This window comes from Fusarium proliferatum (genome assembly GCF_900067095.1).
Source record: "Fusarium proliferatum ET1 genome assembly, contig: FPRO_scaffold002, whole genome shotgun sequence".
Classification (NCBI taxonomy): Eukaryota; Fungi; Ascomycota; class Sordariomycetes; order Hypocreales; family Nectriaceae; genus Fusarium; species Fusarium proliferatum.
In genome coordinates, this window is record NW_022194791.1 from 3,153,996 (window position 1) to 3,176,727 (window position 22,732).

At 49.1% G+C, this 22,732-nt stretch overlaps 6 protein-coding genes across 6 annotated transcripts; 5 read left to right on the forward strand and 1 right to left on the reverse strand.

Moving 5' to 3' along the window:
• Positions 1–62: 62 nt before the first annotated feature.
• On the forward strand, positions 63–2,832 carry FPRO_02764 (uncharacterized protein; the record flags this gene model as incomplete). The annotated part of the gene is made up of 5 exons (XM_031227099.1): positions 63–157; positions 210–424; positions 481–923; positions 974–1,578; positions 1,632–2,832. 5 exons carry the CDS (start codon positions 63–65, stop codon positions 2,830–2,832), a joined length of 2,559 nt encoding a protein of 852 aa, XP_031077569.1.
• Positions 2,833–3,132: 300 nt separating this feature from the next.
• FPRO_02763 (related to adult brain protein 239) lies at positions 3,133–4,211 on the reverse strand (the record flags this gene model as incomplete). Its single annotated transcript, XM_031227100.1, has 3 exons — positions 3,133–3,501; positions 3,553–3,634; positions 3,691–4,211. 3 exons carry the CDS (start codon positions 4,209–4,211, stop codon positions 3,133–3,135), a joined length of 972 nt encoding a protein of 323 aa, XP_031077570.1.
• A 1,058-nt stretch (positions 4,212–5,269) lies between these two features.
• FPRO_02762 (uncharacterized protein) lies at positions 5,270–7,832 on the forward strand (the record flags this gene model as incomplete). The annotated part of the gene is made up of 8 exons (XM_031227101.1): positions 5,270–5,331; positions 5,379–5,416; positions 5,465–6,354; positions 6,402–6,510; positions 6,557–6,997; positions 7,051–7,597; positions 7,647–7,713; positions 7,770–7,832. 8 exons carry the CDS (start codon positions 5,270–5,272, stop codon positions 7,830–7,832), a joined length of 2,217 nt encoding a protein of 738 aa, XP_031077571.1.
• A 2,055-nt stretch (positions 7,833–9,887) lies between these two features.
• Positions 9,888–12,712, forward strand: FPRO_02761 (uncharacterized protein; the record flags this gene model as incomplete). Its single annotated transcript, XM_031227102.1, has 5 exons — positions 9,888–10,104; positions 10,174–11,492; positions 11,541–11,631; positions 11,686–12,363; positions 12,420–12,712. The coding sequence occupies 5 exons, from the start codon at positions 9,888–9,890 to the stop codon at positions 12,710–12,712; spliced, it is 2,598 nt and encodes an 865-aa protein (XP_031077572.1).
• A 3,099-nt stretch (positions 12,713–15,811) lies between these two features.
• FPRO_02760 (uncharacterized protein) lies at positions 15,812–17,079 on the forward strand (the record flags this gene model as incomplete). Its single annotated transcript, XM_031227103.1, has 2 exons — positions 15,812–15,997; positions 16,054–17,079. The coding sequence occupies 2 exons, from the start codon at positions 15,812–15,814 to the stop codon at positions 17,077–17,079; spliced, it is 1,212 nt and encodes a 403-aa protein (XP_031077573.1).
• A 789-nt stretch (positions 17,080–17,868) lies between these two features.
• FPRO_02759 (uncharacterized protein) lies at positions 17,869–21,635 on the forward strand (the record flags this gene model as incomplete). The annotated part of the gene is made up of 3 exons (XM_031227104.1): positions 17,869–18,039; positions 18,088–20,882; positions 20,939–21,635. The coding sequence occupies 3 exons, from the start codon at positions 17,869–17,871 to the stop codon at positions 21,633–21,635; spliced, it is 3,663 nt and encodes a 1,220-aa protein (XP_031077574.1).
• Between the last annotated feature and the right edge of the window lie 1,097 nt (positions 21,636–22,732).

Here is a 22,732-nt window from a genome sequence, read left to right on the forward strand (position 1 = left end):
ACATCCTCTTCAGACAACTCTTCTACTTTTGTCTATTGTCCTCATATCCGTCGTGAACTACGATGGCATACTCATTAACTACCTCCTTCTTAGGAGACTCTCTCATCTCTGGTTTCGACTGGTTCAATGGCCGTGATCTTTCGAATGGATTCGTACAGTGAGAAAGACTCACCCGTCTCAGGCTTCTTTCGTTACTGACACCATAACAGATATCAAGACCTGGAGGGTGCCGAACAATATGGCTTATACTCCGTGGATCCTTTTAGTAATACTGTTCGACTTAGACCCGACTCGGCTCGGAAATTTGATCTGGACCAAGGAAGACCTAGTATTCGACTTGAAAGCAAGGAGTCCTACCAGTATGGATTATTCATCGCAGATTTCCAACACATGCCTATTTCACAATGTGGTACTTGGCCAGCCTGTATGATCTTCCAACCTAACTCTCGAGTGGAAGATGAACTAACATGGTGGATATAGTCTGGGCATATGGTGCCAACTGGCCCAACAATGGCGAAGTTGATATCCTCGAGGGCGCCAACTTGGCTTACACTAACATCATGTCTGCCCACACGGCAGATGGCTGCATGCTAGACCCCGCAGACTCGAATCTCTTCTCTGGAAATCCCCAGAGCTTAGACTGTGCTGTTGGTACAGACAATGTTGGGTGTGGCTTCACACCGCCCGCCAGCGACACTTCCTCTTATGGTGATGGCTTCAACGCTGTTGGCGGTGGTGTGTATGCTATGGAGTGGGACTCCGAGTACATCTCGATCTGGCACTTCCCGCGAGGCGCAATTCCGGCTGATATCGAAGCCAAACGACCTGATCCTAGGAAATGGGGACTTCCTCAGAGTTTGTTTGGGGGTTCAAAGTGCAATGTTGACGAATATTTCAATGATATGAGGATTGTCCTGAATATTGTGAGTACCACGATAATGAAGAGGGGAACTTGGACTAATGACTTGTCTAGAACTTTTGCGGCGATTATGGCGAGGGAACCTGGGGAAGTTCTGAAACTTGTCGAGCTCTCGCCCCAACTTGTCGTGAATATGTTGCGAACAACCCCCTGGATTTCCAAGACGCCTATTTTGATGTTAGCTACATCGATGTCTACACTCGCCTGGGAGGAGACGTCCCACCTGTTGTCCCATCATCAACCGGTGAAGCACCTACCGAGATCTCTATCCCTTCAGCTAGCACTCCTGGCCCCAACACTTCAATCTCAGGAAATACTAGATTCCCGAACAGCACCGCCATCGTCACTCGTCCTCAGCCCAAGGAAGACGAATCCATAACAGCAGAGCCAACAACTACAACTACATTGACAGGCATATCTTCTGTCGAGGTGACTATTCCTGGCTCTGGAACCAACAGTGCAATCGTTAGCTCTCTTCCCGTTGCTACAGGTGGAAGCTCAGTCAACCCAGCTAAGATTGATGATTATGCATATCTTGGTTGTTTCGGATCACAGACTGGTTTCCAGACTTTCAATGAGAAAGCTGAGAGCGATGACATGACTATTGAGAAGTGCATTGAAGCTTGTAACGGCCTGACTTATATCGGTCTCTTTGAAGGGTGAGTGGCTCAGATCGAAACTCAAAGCGACATTCAACTAACTATTTCTATAGAACCTGCTATTGCGCCTCCAAACTTGACGCCGATACCCGTGCTTTGCGCAACGAGTCTTCATGCAATCGCCCTTGTCCGGGAGACGACGGTCAATTCTGTGGTGGTATGGTCTCTCGAAGGTCCAAACGAAGCATTCCTCTTCGTCGAGACGCCCCCAACAACATCCTCCTCACAGTCTATGCCGACACCAGCGACGCTGGACAGCCTGATGTCCCACCTGGCATGGGCCCCGGTGTTAATGGAACTGCCGCTGGCGGCTCATCAAGTCCAACTGGTGGAAGTGGTCAAGGCAGCTCGCCTGCTGACGGAGTAGATGGCTCGACTGGATCAGAAAGCCAAGCAGGAGATTCTGCTCGAGAAACTGAGAATGGACAAGCTGGCTCAGGTGATGACTCGCCCGCGGCTACTAATAACGGAGTGATTGTCGACACTGCTACAGTCACCGACGTTGTAGCTGGCACTGATGCGGACGCTGTGGTTTTCAGCACTTTGTCTGGCGGCGAGGTTATCGAAGCAACACAGGCCATCCCCGACACAGTTGTCACAAGCACGATCACTTTCTTCACAGTGCTTCCAACGAACCCTGGATCACTTGTACCTCAAGAAAGTATCGTCACCATGAGCTACTCTCTGTGTGACTACTGCGACACTCCCACCTTGATTCAGCCAGCAATGGCTACCAAGGTCGTTGAATGCGACGGCTGTGGCATAAATGGTGAAAACACAGTCACATTGACTGTGCCCGTCCATGTCACCGTCACCGTCACTGGTGCTGGTACCAATGCAACCCAGGCATCCGGCAATGCGGCTGCAGGAGTCTTCCCAGATCAGACACGGGAGATTCCTCCTATTGTGCCAACCGGAATGGGAAGCAATGCAGACGCTGGCCCTGAAGTAACGACGATCGTGATAACATACTTGACAACCCAGCTGGTCACATATGGCACGGAAACGAACTCCGTCTCTACCGAGACAAGAACCTTGCGACGCACGGTTGTCCTTACTGTGTCGGACATTGAGACGATGAGTATTCTGCCTGTACCGTCTCCTGGAAGGCCGAACACACCGATTTCCCATGCTACACCAACGCCGGGCGCATCGGGTGCGCCGGCCGTGGTCTCAAGTGCATCATCGAGAGTCGATGATTTCTTTGTTTACTTTGCGATTGTGGCCATGGCAATTCTGGCCTTGTCTCTTTAGGCGCCCTTGGTGTTGATTTGATATTTGTTTCATTCATTCTTCTCTTCATGAGGACCTAATACCCGGAAACGTGCAGGATATACAAAAACATAGACATGTTTGATTATGTTGGAAAGGGTACATGTTTGTTTAACTACGATAGTCGATATTCCTTTTGTTTGTCACGACATATTAGAGCTTAATGCAAGATAATACCAATAAGATGATATTTTAAATATTTCCACTAAGTTCTCGGAGTCTATAGTTGACTCGGAAGCGAAGACATACCTTATATATATTTAAACTTGCTTACTTGGCTTTTCAAATTTCAACAACAATCGCCCTACTCTTGACTTTGCCCGAGTTGCCTTTCATCTGCGCAGCATTTACCATGAGACTACCATTGTTACTTCCAGGACCTGACATCAGCCACTTCCAAGCCACGGTATGAAGACCTTGGGCTAGAAAACGCAGATAATCCAACCAAGCCTCGTTAGGGATGAAGTCTCGGATCAGACCGCGACGAGGTCGTGACATGATACGTTCGTAAGTCTCCTGGAAGGCATCGAAGAAGGCTGATTCTTCACCGTAGCCAAAGTGGACGTGGCCGAAGACGTGGAGACGGGGCTTTACGCGCCAAACTTCACGGAGGAGATTACTGTCCCCGAGGCCAAGATCAAGATGATGTTTCTAACAGTATGTAAGTTGAAAAGTTGCCACATTCAAACAATAGAAGCTTACCGGAGGGCAATGGGTGATAAGAATATCAGTTTGCGGAGGTACCTTGCTCAACCAAGGGTGGTTATCTTGAGTATATTGGAAGCTAAAAGCAGCATTCTGTTAGTTACAACGGTATAGCTGGATGTTTTATAGACTTACGCAAACTCCTTGGGACCAATGCTTGGAATATCCGGAACACCAAAGATATTGACAGTTCGACCCTTTATCTTTTGCACAGTCAAGCCGCTCTCAAGATAATGAAGGCCCTCCATGTTAGGCTTAGCACCTGAGCGTGCATCTTCCTCATGACGACTTTTGATGTCAAACCAACTATCGTGGTTACCTGCAACGACAACCTTGACAGGGTGAGGGTGTTCACGAAGCCAGTCGAGCTGTTTCTGAATATCTGCTACGGTACCGGAATCTGTAAGGTCTCCCGCATGAATAAGAATGTCACCGCTGGGAATGTCGACTTTGAGATCGTGTGTGTCGGAGATGCAGACGACGCGAATGGCGGGCTTGTCACGCGGTGGGTGAAAGGGCCGACCCCGGAGGAGGAGTACAGCGTGGTAGAAGAGGAAAGCGAGATATGTTAAGGGTGATGAGATGAGATTGTCGAGGAGAGTCATGGGCTCCCATTGATTCCGGCGACGAAGGCCTATGCAGGAGAGGAGGCCCATGATGGGCGTGTATGGGGTAGTTGGAGCTGGGACAGTTGAGAATGAGAGTTCAATTGAACGAGAGGTACAAATTGAGATATCTGAGTAACCGAATGAGTGAGTGAGTGAGTGAGTGAGTGAGTGAGTGGAGAGCTATAGCTATTGATGAGCTGCAGCTGTGATAGCTCAAGGTAGGTAATAATAGTCCGGAGTGACCATAAGAGCTACCTATGGGCTATGGGCGGTGGTGACGAAAGCTCCAGCTACAAACGGCCCCACAATGACGCTAGCTTGACAGCACCCACCCTGCCTCTCTAGCCATCCATGGCCATAGGAAATTGTTCCAGGAGGTTACAACCCAGAAGAAAGAGTATCAAGAGTTGATATCACGAACTTGAGTAAAATGAATGAACGAAGGTCATCAACGTTGAAACTTTTCATATATAATTTGTTCCATTTCGACGTTCGAAGGGGCACCTACAACTAAAGGTCGTGATAGTGAGCCAACTCTTCGACATGTGAAAGCCATTGGCATGTTCCAGGCCTGAGTTACCTTCATACGGCAACCTCTCAAGCAAGTCGTGGTAAGAGAAGCAGAGTATCGACGGAGAGTAACTGTATACGGATACTCAATCAGTATATAGAATTTCAGTAAATAGCATCATATCATATGCAGCTACTATATATAACTAATCTAAGGTAATTCTATCATATCCTTGCCATGCATCATATCTTGGCCAAAATGTGCGGTGACGTCGCCTAATGTGCCAATCTCCCCACTACAGCAGTGAAAGTGAGCTGCAAGCTGAAGCTCCCCTCAGCTGGGCTAGGATCTTAACTAAAGCTTGTTTCTCCAACCCTTTACAGCACCCATCGTCATCGACCCAACCTCATTGGATTGGATGCCTCAATATCTGTATTCATATCCATCCCTGCCCTGCCCTGTTTTGCTCTTTTGTCTCTTCTCTTGTCTTGTCTCGTTTCTGTGTCGATAAACTCTTCCTCCCTCCCTTACCCTCCTCTTTTGCTTCTCTTCCTTCAACCTCTTGGTTGTAGCACATGGTCAGCCTCTGCTAAACATGTCCAATTTAAAGGACCTTTACAGCCAATCTGGCGACGAGAGCCAGACAAGCAACTTTGGGTCAGCACGAGACAAGTATTCAATTGAGCAGAACTAACACGATCCAGCGTCGATTTTGTCATTCACTACAAGGTCCCGCCCTCAGGTAAATAATACTCTTCGACAACCCTCACGTAACTAACACAGCATATAGAACGCGCAGAAGCTGAAGCCGGCTTTGTCCAGCTCGTCCAAGCCCTCACCACCGTTGGTCTGGCCACCGAAGTTCGCCACGGCGACAACAACTCCCTCCTCGTCTTTGTCAAAGTCGCTTCCCCCGACCTCTTCGCGAAGCAAGTCTACCGCGCCCGTCTTGCCGACTGGCTGCACGGCGTTCGAGTCTCAGCCCCCCATAGCGACGCCAAACAGGCTCTTCACGATGAGCCCGTAGTTGAAGCGGAGCGCCTGCGCTTAATCTACCTCATGATAACGAAGCCACGTAACGAAGGTGGTGCTGGAATTACTCCGTCCAATGCAAAGTGGAAGTACGTTGAGTCCATATTTCCTTTGCACAGTCACAAATTCAACAAGGATTGGATCAAGAAATGGAGCAGCAAGTATATCTTGGAGCAAAGCGACATCGACGACATTCGAGACAAGTTTGGCGAAAGCGTTGCCTTCTACTTCGCCTTCCTGCGATCCTACTTCCGCTTCCTCGTCATCCCCTCTGGTTTCGGCTTTGTCGCGTGGCTTCTGCTCGGCCAGTTCTCTTTCCTCTATACCCTGCTCTGCGGTCTCTGGTCTGTCGTCTTCCTCGAGTACTGGAAGAAGCAAGAGATCGACCTTGCCGTGCAATGGGGTGTCCGGGGTGTGTCCAGTATCCAGCAGGCGAGACCAGAGTTTGAGTGGGATCGCGAAGCTGAGGACCCCGTCACTGGCGAAGTTGTCAAGGTGTATGAGCCCATGAAGCGCATCAAGACTCAATTGCTTCAGATCCCCTTTGCTCTAGCTTGTGTTATTGCTTTGGGTGCTCTGATTGTGACCTGCAACTCCCTTGAGGTCTTCATCAACGAAGTCTACAATGGTCCTGGCAAGCAGTATCTGGTAAGTTGACCCGAATAATCTCACTAACATAACTGACTGGCTGCTAGGGCTTCTTGCCAACCATTCTTCTGGTTCTGGGTACACCTACTATTTCTGGCCTGCTCATGAGCGCTGCTGAGAAACTGAACTCAATGGAGAACTATGCTACTGTTGACGGTAAGGATATTGGCCCCTCAACTGAAGTCGAAGCTAAACTCTGTAGCCCATGATGCTGCCCTCATCCAAAAACAATTCGTCCTCAACTTCATGACCTCTTATATGGCTCTTTTCTTCACAGCGTTTGTCTACATTCCCTTCGGCCATGTCCTGGTACCTTTCCTCGAATTCTGGAGAAAGACAGCCCAGGTTGTCACCTTCAGCGAGAAGCCGCTTCAGACAAGGGAATTTCAGATTAACCCTGCTCGAATTAGCAACCAAATGTTCTATTTCACAGTCACAGCTCAGATCGTGAACTTTGCTACCGAGGTTGTGGTACCCTACCTCAAGCGAGAGGCGCTCGAGAAAGCCAAGGCCCTCAAGTCCCAGCCAAAGGTTCAGGACGACCACGAGGAGGAAGCCGAATTCCTTGAACGTGTACGCAAGGAGAGTGCTCTCGAGACGTACGATGTCTCGGGAGACTACCGTGAGATGGTCATGCAGTTCGGTAAGCTGACGTTGGAAATGCTTGTGAAACTCAATATCTGACCTAGGGTATAGGCTATGTCTCCATGTTCTCGGTCGCTTGGCCACTTGCAGCTTGCTGTTTCCTCGTCAACAACTGGGTTGAGTTGAGATCCGATGCCCTCAAGATTGCCACCAGCAGCCGGCGACCAATCCCGTGGCGAACCGACTCAATTGGACCCTGGTTAACCGCACTGAGCTTTATTTCTTGGCTCGGTAGTATCACCAGCTCTGCTATTGTGTACTTGTGCAGCGGCGCCCGAGGCAACGGAAACCATGGTGAACCATCGCCTCTCAAGGCTTGGGGCCTGCTGCTCAGCATTCTTTTGGCTGAGCATTTCTACCTGGTTGTCCAACTCGCGGTCCGCTTTGTTCTCAGCAAGTTGGACAGCCCGGGCGTGCAGAAGGAGCGCAAGGAGCGTTTCCTGATGAAGAGAAAACTTCTCGAAGAGAACATTGGCCAAGGTGCATCGGAAGAGTCCTCAGTTCCAGGCATTGATCACAGTGAGAAGATTACTCGCGAAGCTTTGGAGGAGGAGGCCCGACAGACTTCCATCCGAGGTCATGGAACGCCCGAGGAGATGTAAGTGGAATTCAAATGATATTTCGATATGTACTAATGAATGTCACAGGTTCTGGCAACGCCAGAGAGGTATGAACGAGACCATTGATGTCGGACGCAGAATGATTGAGCAGCAGGTAGGTCTCGGATGACTCATGATTCAAGGCTGAGGATTAGCTAACCATTTATATAGAAAGCCGCCGCGGAAAAGAATGGAAAGGCCAAATCTGCCGTGCCAAGCATGAAGGTCGCTTGAAGTGGGTTGAAATCAAGGCCTGAGCAAATTGGATAGCATCTGGAGGATGGAAGGAGGTTGGCAGAAACGGAATGATGGTCATGGAAATGAACGGTTATGAGCTTACGATTGGTATGGATTGGAAGAAATAGCATCGCTTCGTTGGTGAAAGGATTTCTTTTCTTCCCAATTGAAAGTCTTTCTCGCCTACATCACCTTATCATTTCCTTCTGCCATGACGAAGAATGAAGATCAAACTAGGCAGACACGTGCCACAGGAGCGCCATGGTGAGGCATTCATGATAAAGAGGGCCGCTAACGCACATGTGTCACTCTAACAGGGCGGAGGCTGTGCCGCATGAAGATCGCACCCTTGACAACGCCGCTGCTGAAAAGTCTAGAGCAATAGAGTGAGCTACAGGGCAAGGCAATTGGGAAAAGGCCTGTTTGCCTGGTTCGATCGACTTGAAATCTATCGTTTCTGGAGGGTGGTCGGGCATTGACTATGCGAAGCCAGTTTGCTGGGTGATCATGACAGCAACGATGTGAATCCCTAGGCAAAAAACAAGGTTCAGCCCAGGCGGTTAATAAGAACTTATCAACGCTGTGATTGCGTTCTAGAAGATATTGTTCACAAACTTTAGGGTACTCCCGTCATAGTAGCCCATGTCTCAGATCACCCACAGCAAGGCTAACTAGACTATCATGAGATGCAGTTTGCCTTGATGATATCCATTCTAATGAATTAAGGCCTTGGATGATCAGCGCTGTCAGGACCATATCCGGGCATGCACTGTTTCCTGACCCCATTTCATGATCGCCGCGGTCCACTTGTGTTTTGTGTTTCGTTATGGGGTCTCAATGCTACGAACATGATGAATTGCTTGCAAGACAAGGGGACAAAGCAGGGACAAAGGAACCTCGGTAATCTGATCGTTCATTGTGTTACTAATTCTGCTATACGAATCTCTCTTTGACCCCCCAATTCGCAAACACTGACTATCCTGTCGCTGCTTCGGTAACTTGGTCTGTTCAGTACCTGACTACTGCACCGGCTTCATCAGGTCTGACCCAAAGGAGCCCTCGGTCAAGGTGTCTTGTTCTGACTAGTCATATATTTCCCCTGGCTATCATGACTTAACTTTACCGAGAGCATCGACCGAGCAGAATTTGATTAAAAATTCCCACTGCTAGAGGTAATAGTGAGTGAGTATGATAATCTGGTGCATGAGGCCATAGAGAGTCCCCCAATCCCGTTGCGTAGATCCGTCAACGTGGGCAGCGGCAAGTGGAGCAACTCCGCCTTTCTATCGTTCTCAAGGGAAGGAGGCCCATGTCATGTCTTCTCCAACCCCCGCTAGGTAGGTACGGAGTAGTTCCACCCAACTCCCCGTCTCCTCAAGTCAACTCGCTCAAGACAACAATTGCTTCGAGAACCCAGAAAACAGGTCCCTAATGTTCGGGCGACCCCTAACTACCTACTCGCACTAGATCGTCGGGGATAGAACCATTTCCCACTGCACTCACCGGGGCCCGGCTTCCGGTCGGCCTATCATGTAGTACACGCATCTCTCAAGCCGCATGACACACCAGACAGCCCAGACGCCATATCGCCCTATGAGCAACAAAGAAGGCCCTAGTCTAGGTCTAGGACTATCACTGACTGCAGCCTACTGCACTGCTGTCGATTCAAGCTCTCAGCTGGAGTGGGTGCTAGTGTGCCCTGGTGAGTGCCCAGCCAGGCCATGTATGCTAACTAGGCCGTACCGTGGTCATGGTCATGGTCATGGCCACGGTAAACCTATAGATGCAGCATCCCCATGTTGGTTCCCTTCTTCTTTCTCTTCTTTCAACTTTAGTTCCCAACCTTAGTCGCTCCATGACCGTTGCGGCTGCCTTACCCAATTCCACCCTGTCGTGTGATGATCCCCCTCCTCATTCCTTCGGCCCCCCATTTTCGGCCCTCATATTGACTTACACGCCCACCTCATTCATTGTCACATACTCTTTCACCACAACATCCCTTCCTGAAGTTCCAGTCAACCTCTCCACGAGTTTCGACGACTTGATTTCACCATGGACGATGTAGCTGACCTTGTCATCGCGCCCTTCCGCGACATTGTCGAAAAGGGTCGTGAGGCTACACAAAACGCTGGCGATGACAAGACAATGCTCAAAGCCTCTCAGAGCCTGACAAAAGAAGGCGAGCGTGCGCTCAAGAAAATTGAACCCCTGTGTCGAAAACACCTCGACGAATATGGCTCTAACTTTCTTGATGCTCTCAAGGAAAATGGTAAGTCGTCATTTCATCCTCAGCCCGCCTTGTTATTTCGATCGACATTGATTGACTTTGCCAACCCAGACGAAATCGCTGCCTTCCGAACCGAGCTCAACGAATTACTTTGGGAGTTCGACGACTACATTGAATTGGAAGATTTTGAGCCTGAAAAGTTCGCCGAACTACAAGCGCTCTCGAGGAAGGCCGCGCCAAAGGTCTACGACATTCTCATGCGCCTCAAGCTGGAGGTTCCCTACGATCATGACAGTCGTTCCATCATGACTCGAATGTCCGGGTCACAATCAAGGCCAATCTCACCAGATGCACCTCCTCTTCCACCGATATACCCATTTTCCGATTTGAAGAAAGATATTCCCCGAAGCGCTTCCTCACTCGCTGAAAGCCGCACTAGCAATGACCCTGCAACGGTTGAAGCGGCTACTGCTGAGTTGCGGCGCATGATGCAGTCTCGATCAGGACCGGATGAGGGCCTATATGCTGAATCACCAAGACCCAGCCATACGCCCCAGGCTATACTCACACCAGTTGAGCCGCCTCCAAGACCACCATCAGGTAACCCATGGGACTTCAATGTCAAGACCTCACCGAAGCCGCGCGATAATAATTTCCCAGAAGACTTTTCCTTCGAAAGGAGACAGCCTGTGGCCCCAATAGAATCGCCGATTGAGCCGATTTCACCACCCCTGAGCCCAGATTCAGGTAGGGAACTACGTCCGCGCCCACTCAAGATGGGAGGAGATCGGTCATCTCAGTACAGCAACGACTCTCAAGTTAGCTCTCTGGGCCTGGAATCCGGGACGTACGAACGAACATACAGTGTCTTCCCAACGCCACGAGGTCGCTACTCGAGCCACAACTCCATATTATCTACCTCTATCCCCGAAGATGTAGTTTCAGAAAGGGCCAGCACAGGATACATCTCGCAACTTTCTCCAACTCCAAGGACGGTTCCACCTCGATCACATTCACTTCCTCAATCTCGCCCTGAATCAGTCGAAACCAACCCTGGCTCTGTCTTTGACTCGGGACGACACGATGGAGTGACCACCCCCCTCACAGACAACCGCGAATCTTCATATTCAGTGGCAGATGGTAGTCCGACACTCGGCACGGCAGAATTAAGTCCATTGCCCGTAAAGCCTCCGCCGGTAACCAACTACCAGGGCATGCTTGAACCAGTGCAGCCTGTCATGGTGCCAGAAGTCGATAACCTGCCGATTCCCGTGGAAACTGAAATTACGATCCCCGAACACCCACCAAACCCGTTTGCCATCGACTGCAAACTCAACCCTCAGAGCTCCTTTTATGTCCACAAAGGCTTTTGCGATGGAGCAAAGGAAATATTGAATGGTGGCGCAGGAGTCAAGAAGACCGTGAAAGCAGTAAGTCATCTCTTTGTCCTTTTTGTCGCTTGATGCTAAAAGATATAGGGGTTTGCAACCGTAGCGACAATTGCAAAATGTGTCAAGTGTCACTTCGAGCTCGACTTTAATGAAATTGACTTGGATGTTAACAAAGCTGGTAAGTCCACGGGAGCTTCTCGATACGTGTATTATCGTGCTGATTATACCACAGAACGAGGGAACTTCATCAAAAATGGTATCGGCTATAGGTTGCGATTCCTTCAAAAGTCCCATTTGCCAACTCGACGATCTGATGATGTTCTGTATGGTTGTGTGTTTTGTATCACCCAGGGAAAGACTCTTCACGCCAGTGACGCAACTGTGTTCATCAGCCAGAAAGCCCTTTTTGCTCATTTGGCTCGCCATCCTCGTCCTCTGCCAGCAGTCCCGGGGTTCACAGTGATCGACCAGACTGAGGTTCCTGCCGAATACAAGAACGACTACGACCTTCATTTCAAATCGCCTGTCGAAGCACACCCTGCAATTGAGAAAGCTGATGAGATATCGTATTTGCCAACTGCGATCAGCAAGGAAGCTGCTCGCCGTATGTACGGGCAGAGACTGTTGTACGATAGGACACCGGCGCTTGAATTGGTTGTTAACGCAAGGGTCTGTGGCCTTACTTGGCCTGCAAAGTACCTTGGAGAATGGGCAATGGGTTGGTACGACGGTCAATGGGCTTCAGTTCCCACAGAGATCATTAAGCTGGATCCGCCACCATCCAGTCAGATCAAGATCGACGGAACCAGCCCAGTCCAAGTCACCGCAAGATGGAAGTTTAACCAGAAGGACAAAGTCAAGGGCGACTGGCTTAAGTTTGACAAAGATGAAGTCATTACCAACGTCAGCTGTAAGTTGTCCCCTCAAACAATGTCAAGGAAGACTGTTTATCTGACTCGTGTATAGGGGCTTATCAAGAATTTTGGTGCTGGTCAGGAACGAATTCCAAGGGCAAGACCGGAATCTTCCCTCAGGCGTTCATCGACATAGCCACGCTACGCGGTTTTGGCAACTCAGGCTCTGACAGAGCAAGTATCGTGAGTAACGAGAGAAACAAGTCCTTGTCTGTTTTGTCTCGGTTCTCGTCTCGCAAAGCCAGCCGAGCAGGAAGACCTGGAAGCGTAGCCGGCTCGATCAGCAGCAACGAGACACCGTCGCTTCCAACCCCGATCACGAACAGTGCAAGCGTACGCAATTAAGTGAAATCGAGGAGTCTTTCGATGGAATGTAATATGTATGGCGTTGGGCATTGGGCGGCGTATGTGCACTATACCCCAGGATAACTAATCCTTTTCATTTGTTTTGCTTCATCATGTAGACTATTTTTTATCATATCCTCCTCTTCTTTTGGAGAAAGCCAGATTATGAATGATAGCCCGATTCGAGCATTGACATGACCATGTCACCATCGTGATGGCTCTACGAAGGGCGTTTTTGCCATTCAATAATTGCTTGTAATAGGACCCGAATCAGATTTGCAGGTTCAACAACAGGTAGGAGGTGCCGTCAAGCAAGGGGGCTTGCAGTCTGGCGCTCGGTTCATCGTCGCCAAGACTGCTAGCATCTTGTTTTTGGCGAGCCATGGCTTCTTCCAGGAATAGTTTTCTAACCCTGACGAGTCTGGTCTGATGGACTGCCTGAACCGCCGGGCTCAATAATAACACGACAAGCCCATGTTGTTAAGTCTGGAAGATGGGTTGAGGATTGAAAGCCAATGAACGAGGGTATGATTAGCGACCTTGTCTTAGGATAAAGTTGAACAAGGTCGACCTAAGCGCCACGATACATACCGGCCCTGTCGTTTAGCTGCCGCTGAGATCGAAGTTTATGAGGCGCTTGGGACGAATAGACATGGGTGTAACGAAGACCAAATCGAAGTGAGAACCGCCTGATCGGGCTTGTTTACTCTGATAACATAAATGACGCATTTTCTGTTTTTCTTTGTAAGGTTACGTGTATATGATGAATGTGAAGTCTTCGAGGTAAGGTACTAAGGTAGGTAGGTACCTGGTAGTTGAGGCTCTGTGGATTTTAGTGCACAGGTGCTCCTGCATCCATCTGCACTTGCACCTTGCCTAGCTTGCACAGAGATCTCCAGTGCAGCAGCTGCAGGTACAACGGGCCTGTCTCCTGCCCTACCTAGTCATGAACCTCCACTCGACCCAGAAATGGTTTGTTTCAACTACCTAGGGATTCTCGGGGAGAAAGGAAAGAAGGAAAAGGAAAGGAGAGGACCTACGGATAGAGGAGAAAAGACCCATATTCTGGTTAGACACGCTAAGGTTGCCTCTTTTTCTCTGCCGTCCTAAATACGGAACACGGCCATTGGTCTCGACTTTCTTGGTTGGTTGTGACTTGCATATGACAAGTAGACAAGGTATCGGTCTTCCTTGAGTTATCTCGCGTTGCGGCCCTTGTTGGGTCTTCAGGCTTCAACTAATCGGAAGTTTCGATGAAACATTTGCACATCTCCACCCTCAACTGAAAATCACTACCTCTTGAGAACAAGCTGAGCAATGCAAAATGCGTATTGTTGATCATGAGCCACGCCGCATCAACAGATCGCCTCCGAGATCGACATGGTAATTCCGTCGGTAAAGGCTTTGTCAAAATTATTAAACAATGCGACAATCGACACTTATTCCCTTTGTGACATGGCCGTCCTTTTTCCGATGTCACCTCAGTTGTGCTTTTTTACAGTAACCTCCTGGCAAGGGTGAGTCTCAGTTGGACGACTGGTAGCTCGATATAGCAACTTATACTTTACCTCCGACAACCACGGACCGGATGAAGGCGTTTATACAACAAGCTCAGCTGTCGCCCTCTTCCGATCAGGACACAAGTGACACCGTGCTTGGGAATTCAATCGGCTTTGTGCAAGGATTGAGGTCAAAGGCGTCGATTGTTTAAGGTGATGAACAAGGAGGATAAGTTAGATACAAAAGGCGCCAACGACCTGAGCGGCTACAGCGGAGGCTGATATGCTCCGAGAGACAAAGATGTTGTACAGAACACGGGCAGAGATAAGACTTCAGGCAAGGGGATAATGAACCCGGAGTCGTGCAGACAAGATAATACTTCAGGAGCACCAGCAATGCCACCTTAGGGCTGTCCAACAAGATGCGCTGGCATGAACAGGAATAGTTTAGGATGGGATGGGATGGGATGATTCTGAAGAGGGTCAAGATCTAACTGTATCTTGTTTATGTAGGTAGTATTGAACATCCGCGGCGAATTGCTGTTATCGCATAATATTGGCATACAGCTTGAAACACCAAACCCCGGCTCCGAAGCCACGACAGCACAGCAGAAAAATAGGCGATCATAGAGAGAAGGATACGCATGATGATTTGAGGATCGGTCTGCAGGGATCTGGTACAACTCATCAAGTCTCCAAGAAATGGTCTGCAGATCTGGAGATATTTTCTTGCTGTTGGACCTTGCTCTACGCTTTACAGGATCAACCTGGGAGTTGTCCCCGTGCCGTGTCTATCAAAGTCTGTCATTAATACCTTCAGATGTAGCTGAAGGTGACCTGAGTGTCAGGTCAAGCACATGGCGCAGCTAACAAAAGATAAGGTCGACGTCCTGAGACTACGACGGGTAAAAAACCAGTAGCGTGCCGTCCACCCACTAAAGCCCACCTGTAGCGTCAGGGGTTATCTTAGTGTGCCGGCAGTCTCTTTTTCCTCCGTGGAACCTATCCCGTAGTCCTGGGTCTGAAACATCAAGCGCCCCATCACGACTTTCATCGGCGCGTCGTATCTTCACCTTTAACCTCTTCCTCACCCAATCACTGATGGGAACTGCTCCGAGTCCACATACTCCACTGAGTCTTGGCTGGGACAGCAACAGTTCAGCGTTATGCTAACCGTAGTGTTGGCGTCCTCATCCTGTGCAGTACCCGTACCTGTACCCCTGGAGGGCTTTTCTCTCGCTATGCCATGTCGTAAGTGGTGCTGGTCGCGGCCATGGCCATGCCCCCGTTGGAGGAAACATTCATTCATCAATGGAGTCAATGCAATGCAAGTCATGGGGGAGTTTGGTGTGGGTTTAGACAAAAAGGCATCCACTTGAGGGCAAAAAGTTTGATCTTGTTTGTATGTAGCTATATAGATCTCTTGGTCCCTTCTCATATCTTATACCTGAGCTGTTGCTTCATTTCATTTCACTTCACGCCTCTTCCCTGATTCATTCAAACTCTGAGAGTTATTCAAAGTTCTATTGATTCCTGATATTGCTTTCTCCTTCCTCAATGCTATCAAAACCTTTGTTTCCTTAACTGTCATTCTTTCAATATGCATATCCCCTGGGCGGATCTATTTACTGGGACGACTTTCATTACTTCAGTCAAACCTTCAACTCAAGCTCGAGGCGTCACCACATATACTGAAAAGGCAGTTTCTGCTATCCAAGTTCTAAATGAAGAATTCTATAATTCTGCCACCGGTGTGTGGGATAATGCTTGGTGGTCGAGTGCAAATGTCAGTCTAGGTCTCAAGTCCCTTATACTAGACACAAAGCTAACAACAACAACCAGATCATAACCACGCTCTCTGATTTCTCAACTCTACGTCTCGAAGAAGCCAACAAGTTAAATATCGGAGGAGTTCTCGCCACAACCTACGAAAACGCCCAAAAGACAACGGTCCATACCATGAAGACAATGACAAACGGCCTCGTTGCTTCTTCCTACTGTATAGACTCAAGCTCAGGCTGTATGATGAAGCGGGGTTTCTTGGGAAAGCGTGGTTTCGACGACTTCCTCAACGAGTTTTACGACGACGAAGGCTGGTGGGCTCTGGCGTGGATCAGGGCATCAGATGCAACTGGCAATGACCAGTATCTCGAGGCTGCTATCGACATCTTCAACGATATGCAGACCGGTACAAACACACCTTGCGGCGGTGGTATAAGGTGGAAGAAGGAGGGAGAGGATGGCTCAGGCTACGTCAATGCGATTGCAAACGAACTATATCTCGCAACTGCTGCTTCGTTAGCACGACGTGTTTCAAAGAACAGCACATACCTCGACATAGCCAAGAAGCAGTGGAACTGGTTCTCCGACAGTGGCATGATCAACGAGAAGGGACTTATTAACGATGGGTTGAACGGCGAATGCAATAATAACGGTCTTCAGACTTGGAGTTACAACCAAGGAGTCATTCTGGGCGCTCTCGTCGAACTTTCGCTTGCCACGGGAGACGACGCTTACACCGACAAAGCTCACAAGATCGCTTATGCTGCCATTAAGGAACTTACCAACAAAGATGGTATCCTTATCGAGAGTGACGGTTGTGAGACCAAGGAGGGCCACTGCGGCGCAGACGGACAGCAGTTCAAAGGTATCTTTGTCAGAAACCTCCGATACTTGCACACTGTTTCACCAAAGCCCCTGTACCGTCGCTTTATCACCAAGAACGCCATCTCCATTTGGAAGAAGAGCCGCAGCAAAGACAACAAGCTAGGCGTTTCCTGGGCTGGGCCCTATATCGACGCCACTGGCCCCTCGCACAGCAGTGCTTTGGATGCGATAGTAGCAGCGATTGCAGTTTCAAACTTATGATTTAGAGCGGGAAAAAAGACTGGGCGTCATGGACGGGTAAAAGAACAAACTAGGGATTGGACTTATTGGCGAACCTGGGTTATTTGATTGGGCATAGAGGAACACGGCTTACGAGCATCAGACAAGATAGGGTCTGTGACTCCTGGTTTATCTTATTTGTGAATGGTTGATACCCTGTTAGAGGATTTGGAGGACAGACAAGGTAGCTGGAGCTATTTAAAAGAGAGGATATGGAGGCTTAAGGCGCCCATAGACAGACAGAGAGACATTCTTGATAACTGTGTAAACATAATCAGATTTTGAAAGTATGATGACACAATAGAATTGAAAGCATCTACTGACCTTTGGGCTCCTTACACAACGTCGAAGTGTTTGAATTTATCTGATTGCTTTCATGAAGTGCGAGTTGCGGCTCAAATTGCTAGGTACCTTATTCATTGATATACAGTGTGCGCTACTATGGCCGTGGCCCGCACTGTACTGAATCAAGGACGGTGAGCTTCTGATGCACCAATTTACAACAGCTCCCATTCTCTACAACCAATGTAGGAGCTAGAAAAACCATAGCAAACTTTCCAGGTTAGTTTCAAGTTGAGATAGTTCCTGAGAGTCAGGCTCATTACTATTGGTTCATCTCTATCCTCCTCGAATCACTACCATTCAAAACTTGGACCCGCTCATCTCGTTAACTCGTTGCCTGGCCTCGCACAACATGTTCAAGTAACAACTTCAGTCCTAACTACAAAAACTTGAGCAATCTGATTGTATGTTCCCGTTGCTACTGGAGAAATGGACGCACCAGAAGCAGATGTCGATATCAAGCTCCAGAAGATCTCAGCGGATCTTCTGGGGGACTTTGACCGCTCTCTGCCAAATTTCCTGTGGAAGCCGGATGGCCACAGCGGCACAAGAGTGCGCTCGCGGGTGCGCGCAAAGGAGATATTCCGACTTACCAATACTGTATGCCATCTTCTACACTAATAGTAATATACTCACTCTCTTCTTTAGCTCCTAGATCCATTCCAAGAACTTCCTCAGCTGTTGGATCCCTACCTGCCCAAGTGGATTCCCCTCCTTGCTGAGGCGTTTCTCAAGCACCTCCAAACTCGCCATCGTGGAAAAACACTCTCATCACGCTCTAAGCTCTTGGTCTCGGTTGAGTTTGCCATATGCAAAATCATATACACATTTTGCAAGATCCGTGGCGAAAAGATCATTGTGCGTTTTCTCAATGTTGAAGCCAAGTATCTAGAGTTGCTCCTCTCTGCCATTGAAGAGTCTGAGCAAGCTTCCGTTGATGACGTTTCTCTCGGGAAATGGTCGTGGGAGGAACGATATGTCGTTCTTTTGTGGCTTTCGCATCTCTTGCTGGCTCCCTTTGACCTCTCCACCATATCTTCCGTCGACTTGCAAGATGTTACAGTGCCGGAGATCCCAGGCCTGGTCTGGCCTGAGAACCTCCCTGCCATTACCGTACGTGTGATTCCTCTTGCTATCAAGTACCTTGGTACTCCCGGAAAGGAAAGGGACGCTGCAAAGGCTCTGTTGGTGAGAATGTCTATTCGTCGCGATATGCAGCAGCTTGGCGTCCTCGAAAGCCTCATAAACTGGTCCCTTGCTTCTCTACGCCCAAAGAAGGACCAAGCGCTACAAAAAACATACTTCTATATAGGAGTCCTATCGTTCCTAGCCGGTGTGTTGCGAGCGTCGTCGGATACATCTGACATGAATCCTTATCTTTCGACTATTTTCTATGCTATCCACGAAATATCCACTGGCGAAAATGCGCTCTCTAAAGCGATTATCTCGTTAGCCTTGGCAAGGAAAATGATTCTGAAGGTCATTCGATCTGTGGTTGTTTTGCGCCTCCGCCAGACACCACAAAATATGGCCAGCACTGAGCTTACGGAGACAGCTATTGGGTATTTGCTTGAATCTGTGTCTGACAACGATACACCAGTACGGCTTGCAGCAAGCAAGTCTTTGAGTATCATCACTTTGAAGCTAGATCCCGATATGGCTTCTCAGGTTGTCGAGGCTGTTCTTGAATCACTGAACCGAAATGTCCTTTGGACAAAACCCGCTGGGGGCAAACCCGTCAGAGACTTGTCTGCTGTGAATAACCTCGAATGGCATGGGCTCATGCTCACATTATCACACTTACTCTATCGAAGATCACCGCCTATTGAACAATTATCCGATATTATCCATGCTCTGCTGCTTGGCCTGTCATTCGAGCAGCGAAGTATGTCTGGAGGTAGTGTTGGAACCAATGTGCGAGATGCTGCTTGTTTTGGTATTTGGGCCCTCACCCGCCGATACGCAAGCTCTGAGCTCCTAGCGATTCCAACACACTCCGTCTTTGCAGCCAAAGCTCATCCGGCAACAAGTTCGATCCTCCAAGTCCTTGCAACAGAACTCGTTGTGACTGCTTCTCTGGACCCTGCGGGAAACATTAGACGCGGTGCATCGGCTGCCTTGCAAGAACTTGTTGGACGACATCCGGATACTGTTGAGCAGGGTATTTGGGTGGTTCAAACTGTCGATTACCACGCTGTTGCACGACGTTCCAGAGCAATCGAGGAGGTTGCGGTAAACGCGACTCGTCTTGCAAGCCAGTATGGCGAGGCCATCATTGATACCCTCCTAGGCTGGAGAGGTATCGGCGACCTTGACGCTGCTTCAAGACGCGTATCTGGTGCCGCTTTTGGAGTCCTCACCTATGAGTTATCGGACATCAAATCCGGGGACTCTCTTGCCCGGTTCAAAGGCATTATTCAACTGCTGACTGATCGCCTCAAAACGCTTCAACCTCGTCAGGTTGAGGAGAGACACGGTCTGTTGCTATGTTTTGCCTCTGTACTCGACAAGTTCCCAGCCTTGTTCATCCCAAGCGCAGAAAAGAATAACCTGGAGCTGATTGATGAAATACTATCAACAGTCTCAGGGGCGTTGGAGAACTTGCAGTCAACTGCTTATCGAAAACCGGAATTGCTCGCTGAAGCCGCAAGCCGCCTAGTCGTTTCAGCGTTGCCTATTTTGCAAATTTCAATTCTGGGCGCGGATTCACAGCAAGCCCTTTGTCCAGGCCAAGAGCTCCTTCGTCCGGGGAATGTGTCAGGCTATTTGGGTCTCGTATCTGCACTCGATTCGTGCGATAAGGACCGAAGTGCGGTGGTAGCACGACTGATCTCGGCATTACGCACCATTATCCCAACCTGGCTGAACCGCAGCGAGCAAGAAACAATTGAGCCAGCTGCTGCTGCATCCTTGATTCTTCTCATTCTTTCTAAACCAGTTGATAGAGAGACACTCCTGAGAGGATGGGCAGAAACTGTCCAACACCGCCCAACAAGCAGAACCTCAGTACATGGGGTTGGTTACTTTTCTGCACTTACAGTCGCGCAGCCTCTGGTAAGCTCGTCTGGGGATGTGGCCTGCCAGGCGATTCTAGAGCGTTGGACATGGGATAGCGAAGTTGAGACTCGTGTCGCCATCTTGCAGAGCTTGGCTCAAAGCAATGTTCTGCATAACAAGCCTCTGGCTTTTCTACAGTTGATCGCTGAGGGTTTGGACGATTATACTACGAATGCCCGAGGAGATGTTGGATCGCACGTCCGTGTGCACGCTCTGAGAGCCGTGAAGACCTTGTGGAGTAAGCTTGATGATTCAATTGTGCAAGGCGAATGGGAGGAGGCTTCCGTGCAGGCTCTATTCTTCAGTGTCCTTCGTCTTGCTGCAGAGAAACTCGACCGTGTACGACCTGAAGCTCAGGCCGCAGTTGCATTGGTTCTAGAAAACGGGTACGTGCCAAATTTTCAAATGCCAGATTCCGAGACATACGACTGATTTCTCTTAGCCACGCGAAGCACTTCCGCGAACTCACTTTCTCTTCCAGGGCCTACTTTGAGAGTCTCCTTGAGCTTCAGGCGGGCGCTCGTCTTCGCCCATTGCTTGGCGATGTGGCTAAAGGAGACACAGAGAAATGGATGACAGAACTCATGTCTGGGTTTGTGGGATCTGCAGACACGGGCAATGAGGACCTTGTCATTGCTAGTCGAGCAGCGCTCTGCGACTTCTGCGAGGCCAACCACGAGAACCTAGACCTTATCTGTCACGCGATGTTACAGAATCTCAAGTCCCGACAGGGCCAGGATAGGGTGATCGTGCCAACCCTAGAGATCATTGCATTCCTTTTCCAGATGCAGCTCTTCCAGAAGAGCGGCGTCAACCTTCGTAGCTTGTGCATGCAGACACAAAAGGCGAGTTACAAAACAGGCAACGTCCGAAAGCTCGAAGCGTGCACCAAAGTCTATTGCGGTATTGCGTCAATGGCTGGCCAGGAAGGCGCTGAGACAGGTGTCCAAGAAGCTAGGAAACGCTTGGGTGCTCTGTTGCATCATCCCTGGCCCAAGGTCAGGAGCATGGTTGTTGATGGCCTGTGGGGTGTGCTTGAAGAGGAGGAAGAAATCGCACAGAAGTTGAAGGGTGTTGACTGGGGCCAAGCCGGGAAAGTGCAGATCAAAACTGCAGTTGAAGAACTGAGGTTGGGCTAGTTTTCAGACTGTATCCAAATAGGGCAGCTCGATAATGTTTGAGGAGGTGTACCAGAGTCGCAGTGGCTGCGCGGCTTGAACTTTGGTTCCTGATCGACCCGCGATTACAAGGCTGAATATCATTGCAAAAGTCAAGAGCCGTTATCTACCGAACAAAGAGAGTTGGTGGGCGTCAGACTTGTTGAATCGTTGTGACCCAGAGAGGAAGGTAAGTTAACCAACAGCCATCCATTAGCAAGCCTCTAATGAATACCGCCAGTCAAATGATTTGTGAGACCAGGATTGTTGCAAAACTATGCATGGTACTGCATGGAGCTCGATGGCTCGAATAGTAGTGCAAAAGCCACAGCACTGTCTTGGTTGACGAATTGCCCAGTCAAGCCAGTGACCGACTCGTCAAAGTTCAGCCGACCTGGGGCTATTGAAACAAGACATTGTTGATTTGCGCCATGTTTCTGCCGGTGTTCTAGAAAAGCCACTAGATGTCTCGGAACGCCCGCGAAGAACGGTCTTGATCATGATCTCACATAAATACCAGCCAGTGTGATAGGGTTGAAGTGATGAAAGGAGATAATTATTTGCATTAGCGTCTCGGGACCGAGACGAACAAGCTGAAGGGCAGCTAATGGGAGTTAAGGCCACAAGCCTGGAGGAATGAGCAGAAACTGTACATGAATTAAGCTAACTATGGCTGAATGAACGAAGTTGCTGATGTGTTCTAATACTGAGGGACTTTAATGAGAAGGATCAACATAAATGGTACCGAGTTAAGCGTTGACGAGTTCGTGGCTTTGAACCCACTCTGAAGCATTGAGCTCGTTGTGCATTGCTTGCGAAACCGTAACAGACCTTAACCAATTTCGACATTGTATGGAGGAGAGATGTCTTGTTTCATGGTCATACAAGTCCGAAGCTGTTACAGCATCGCCGTGTTACTAGGTAGGCAAACCAGAAGACAGCGGAATCGGGCCGGGAATGATGGTTTTGACAGGCCTTTATGACCGATACTCCAAAACTGGATAGGGAACCGTTGCTGCAATATCCAGGGGTAGTTCCATGAGATTAGCCAATTAATTATTGACTATTTCTGACCTGCT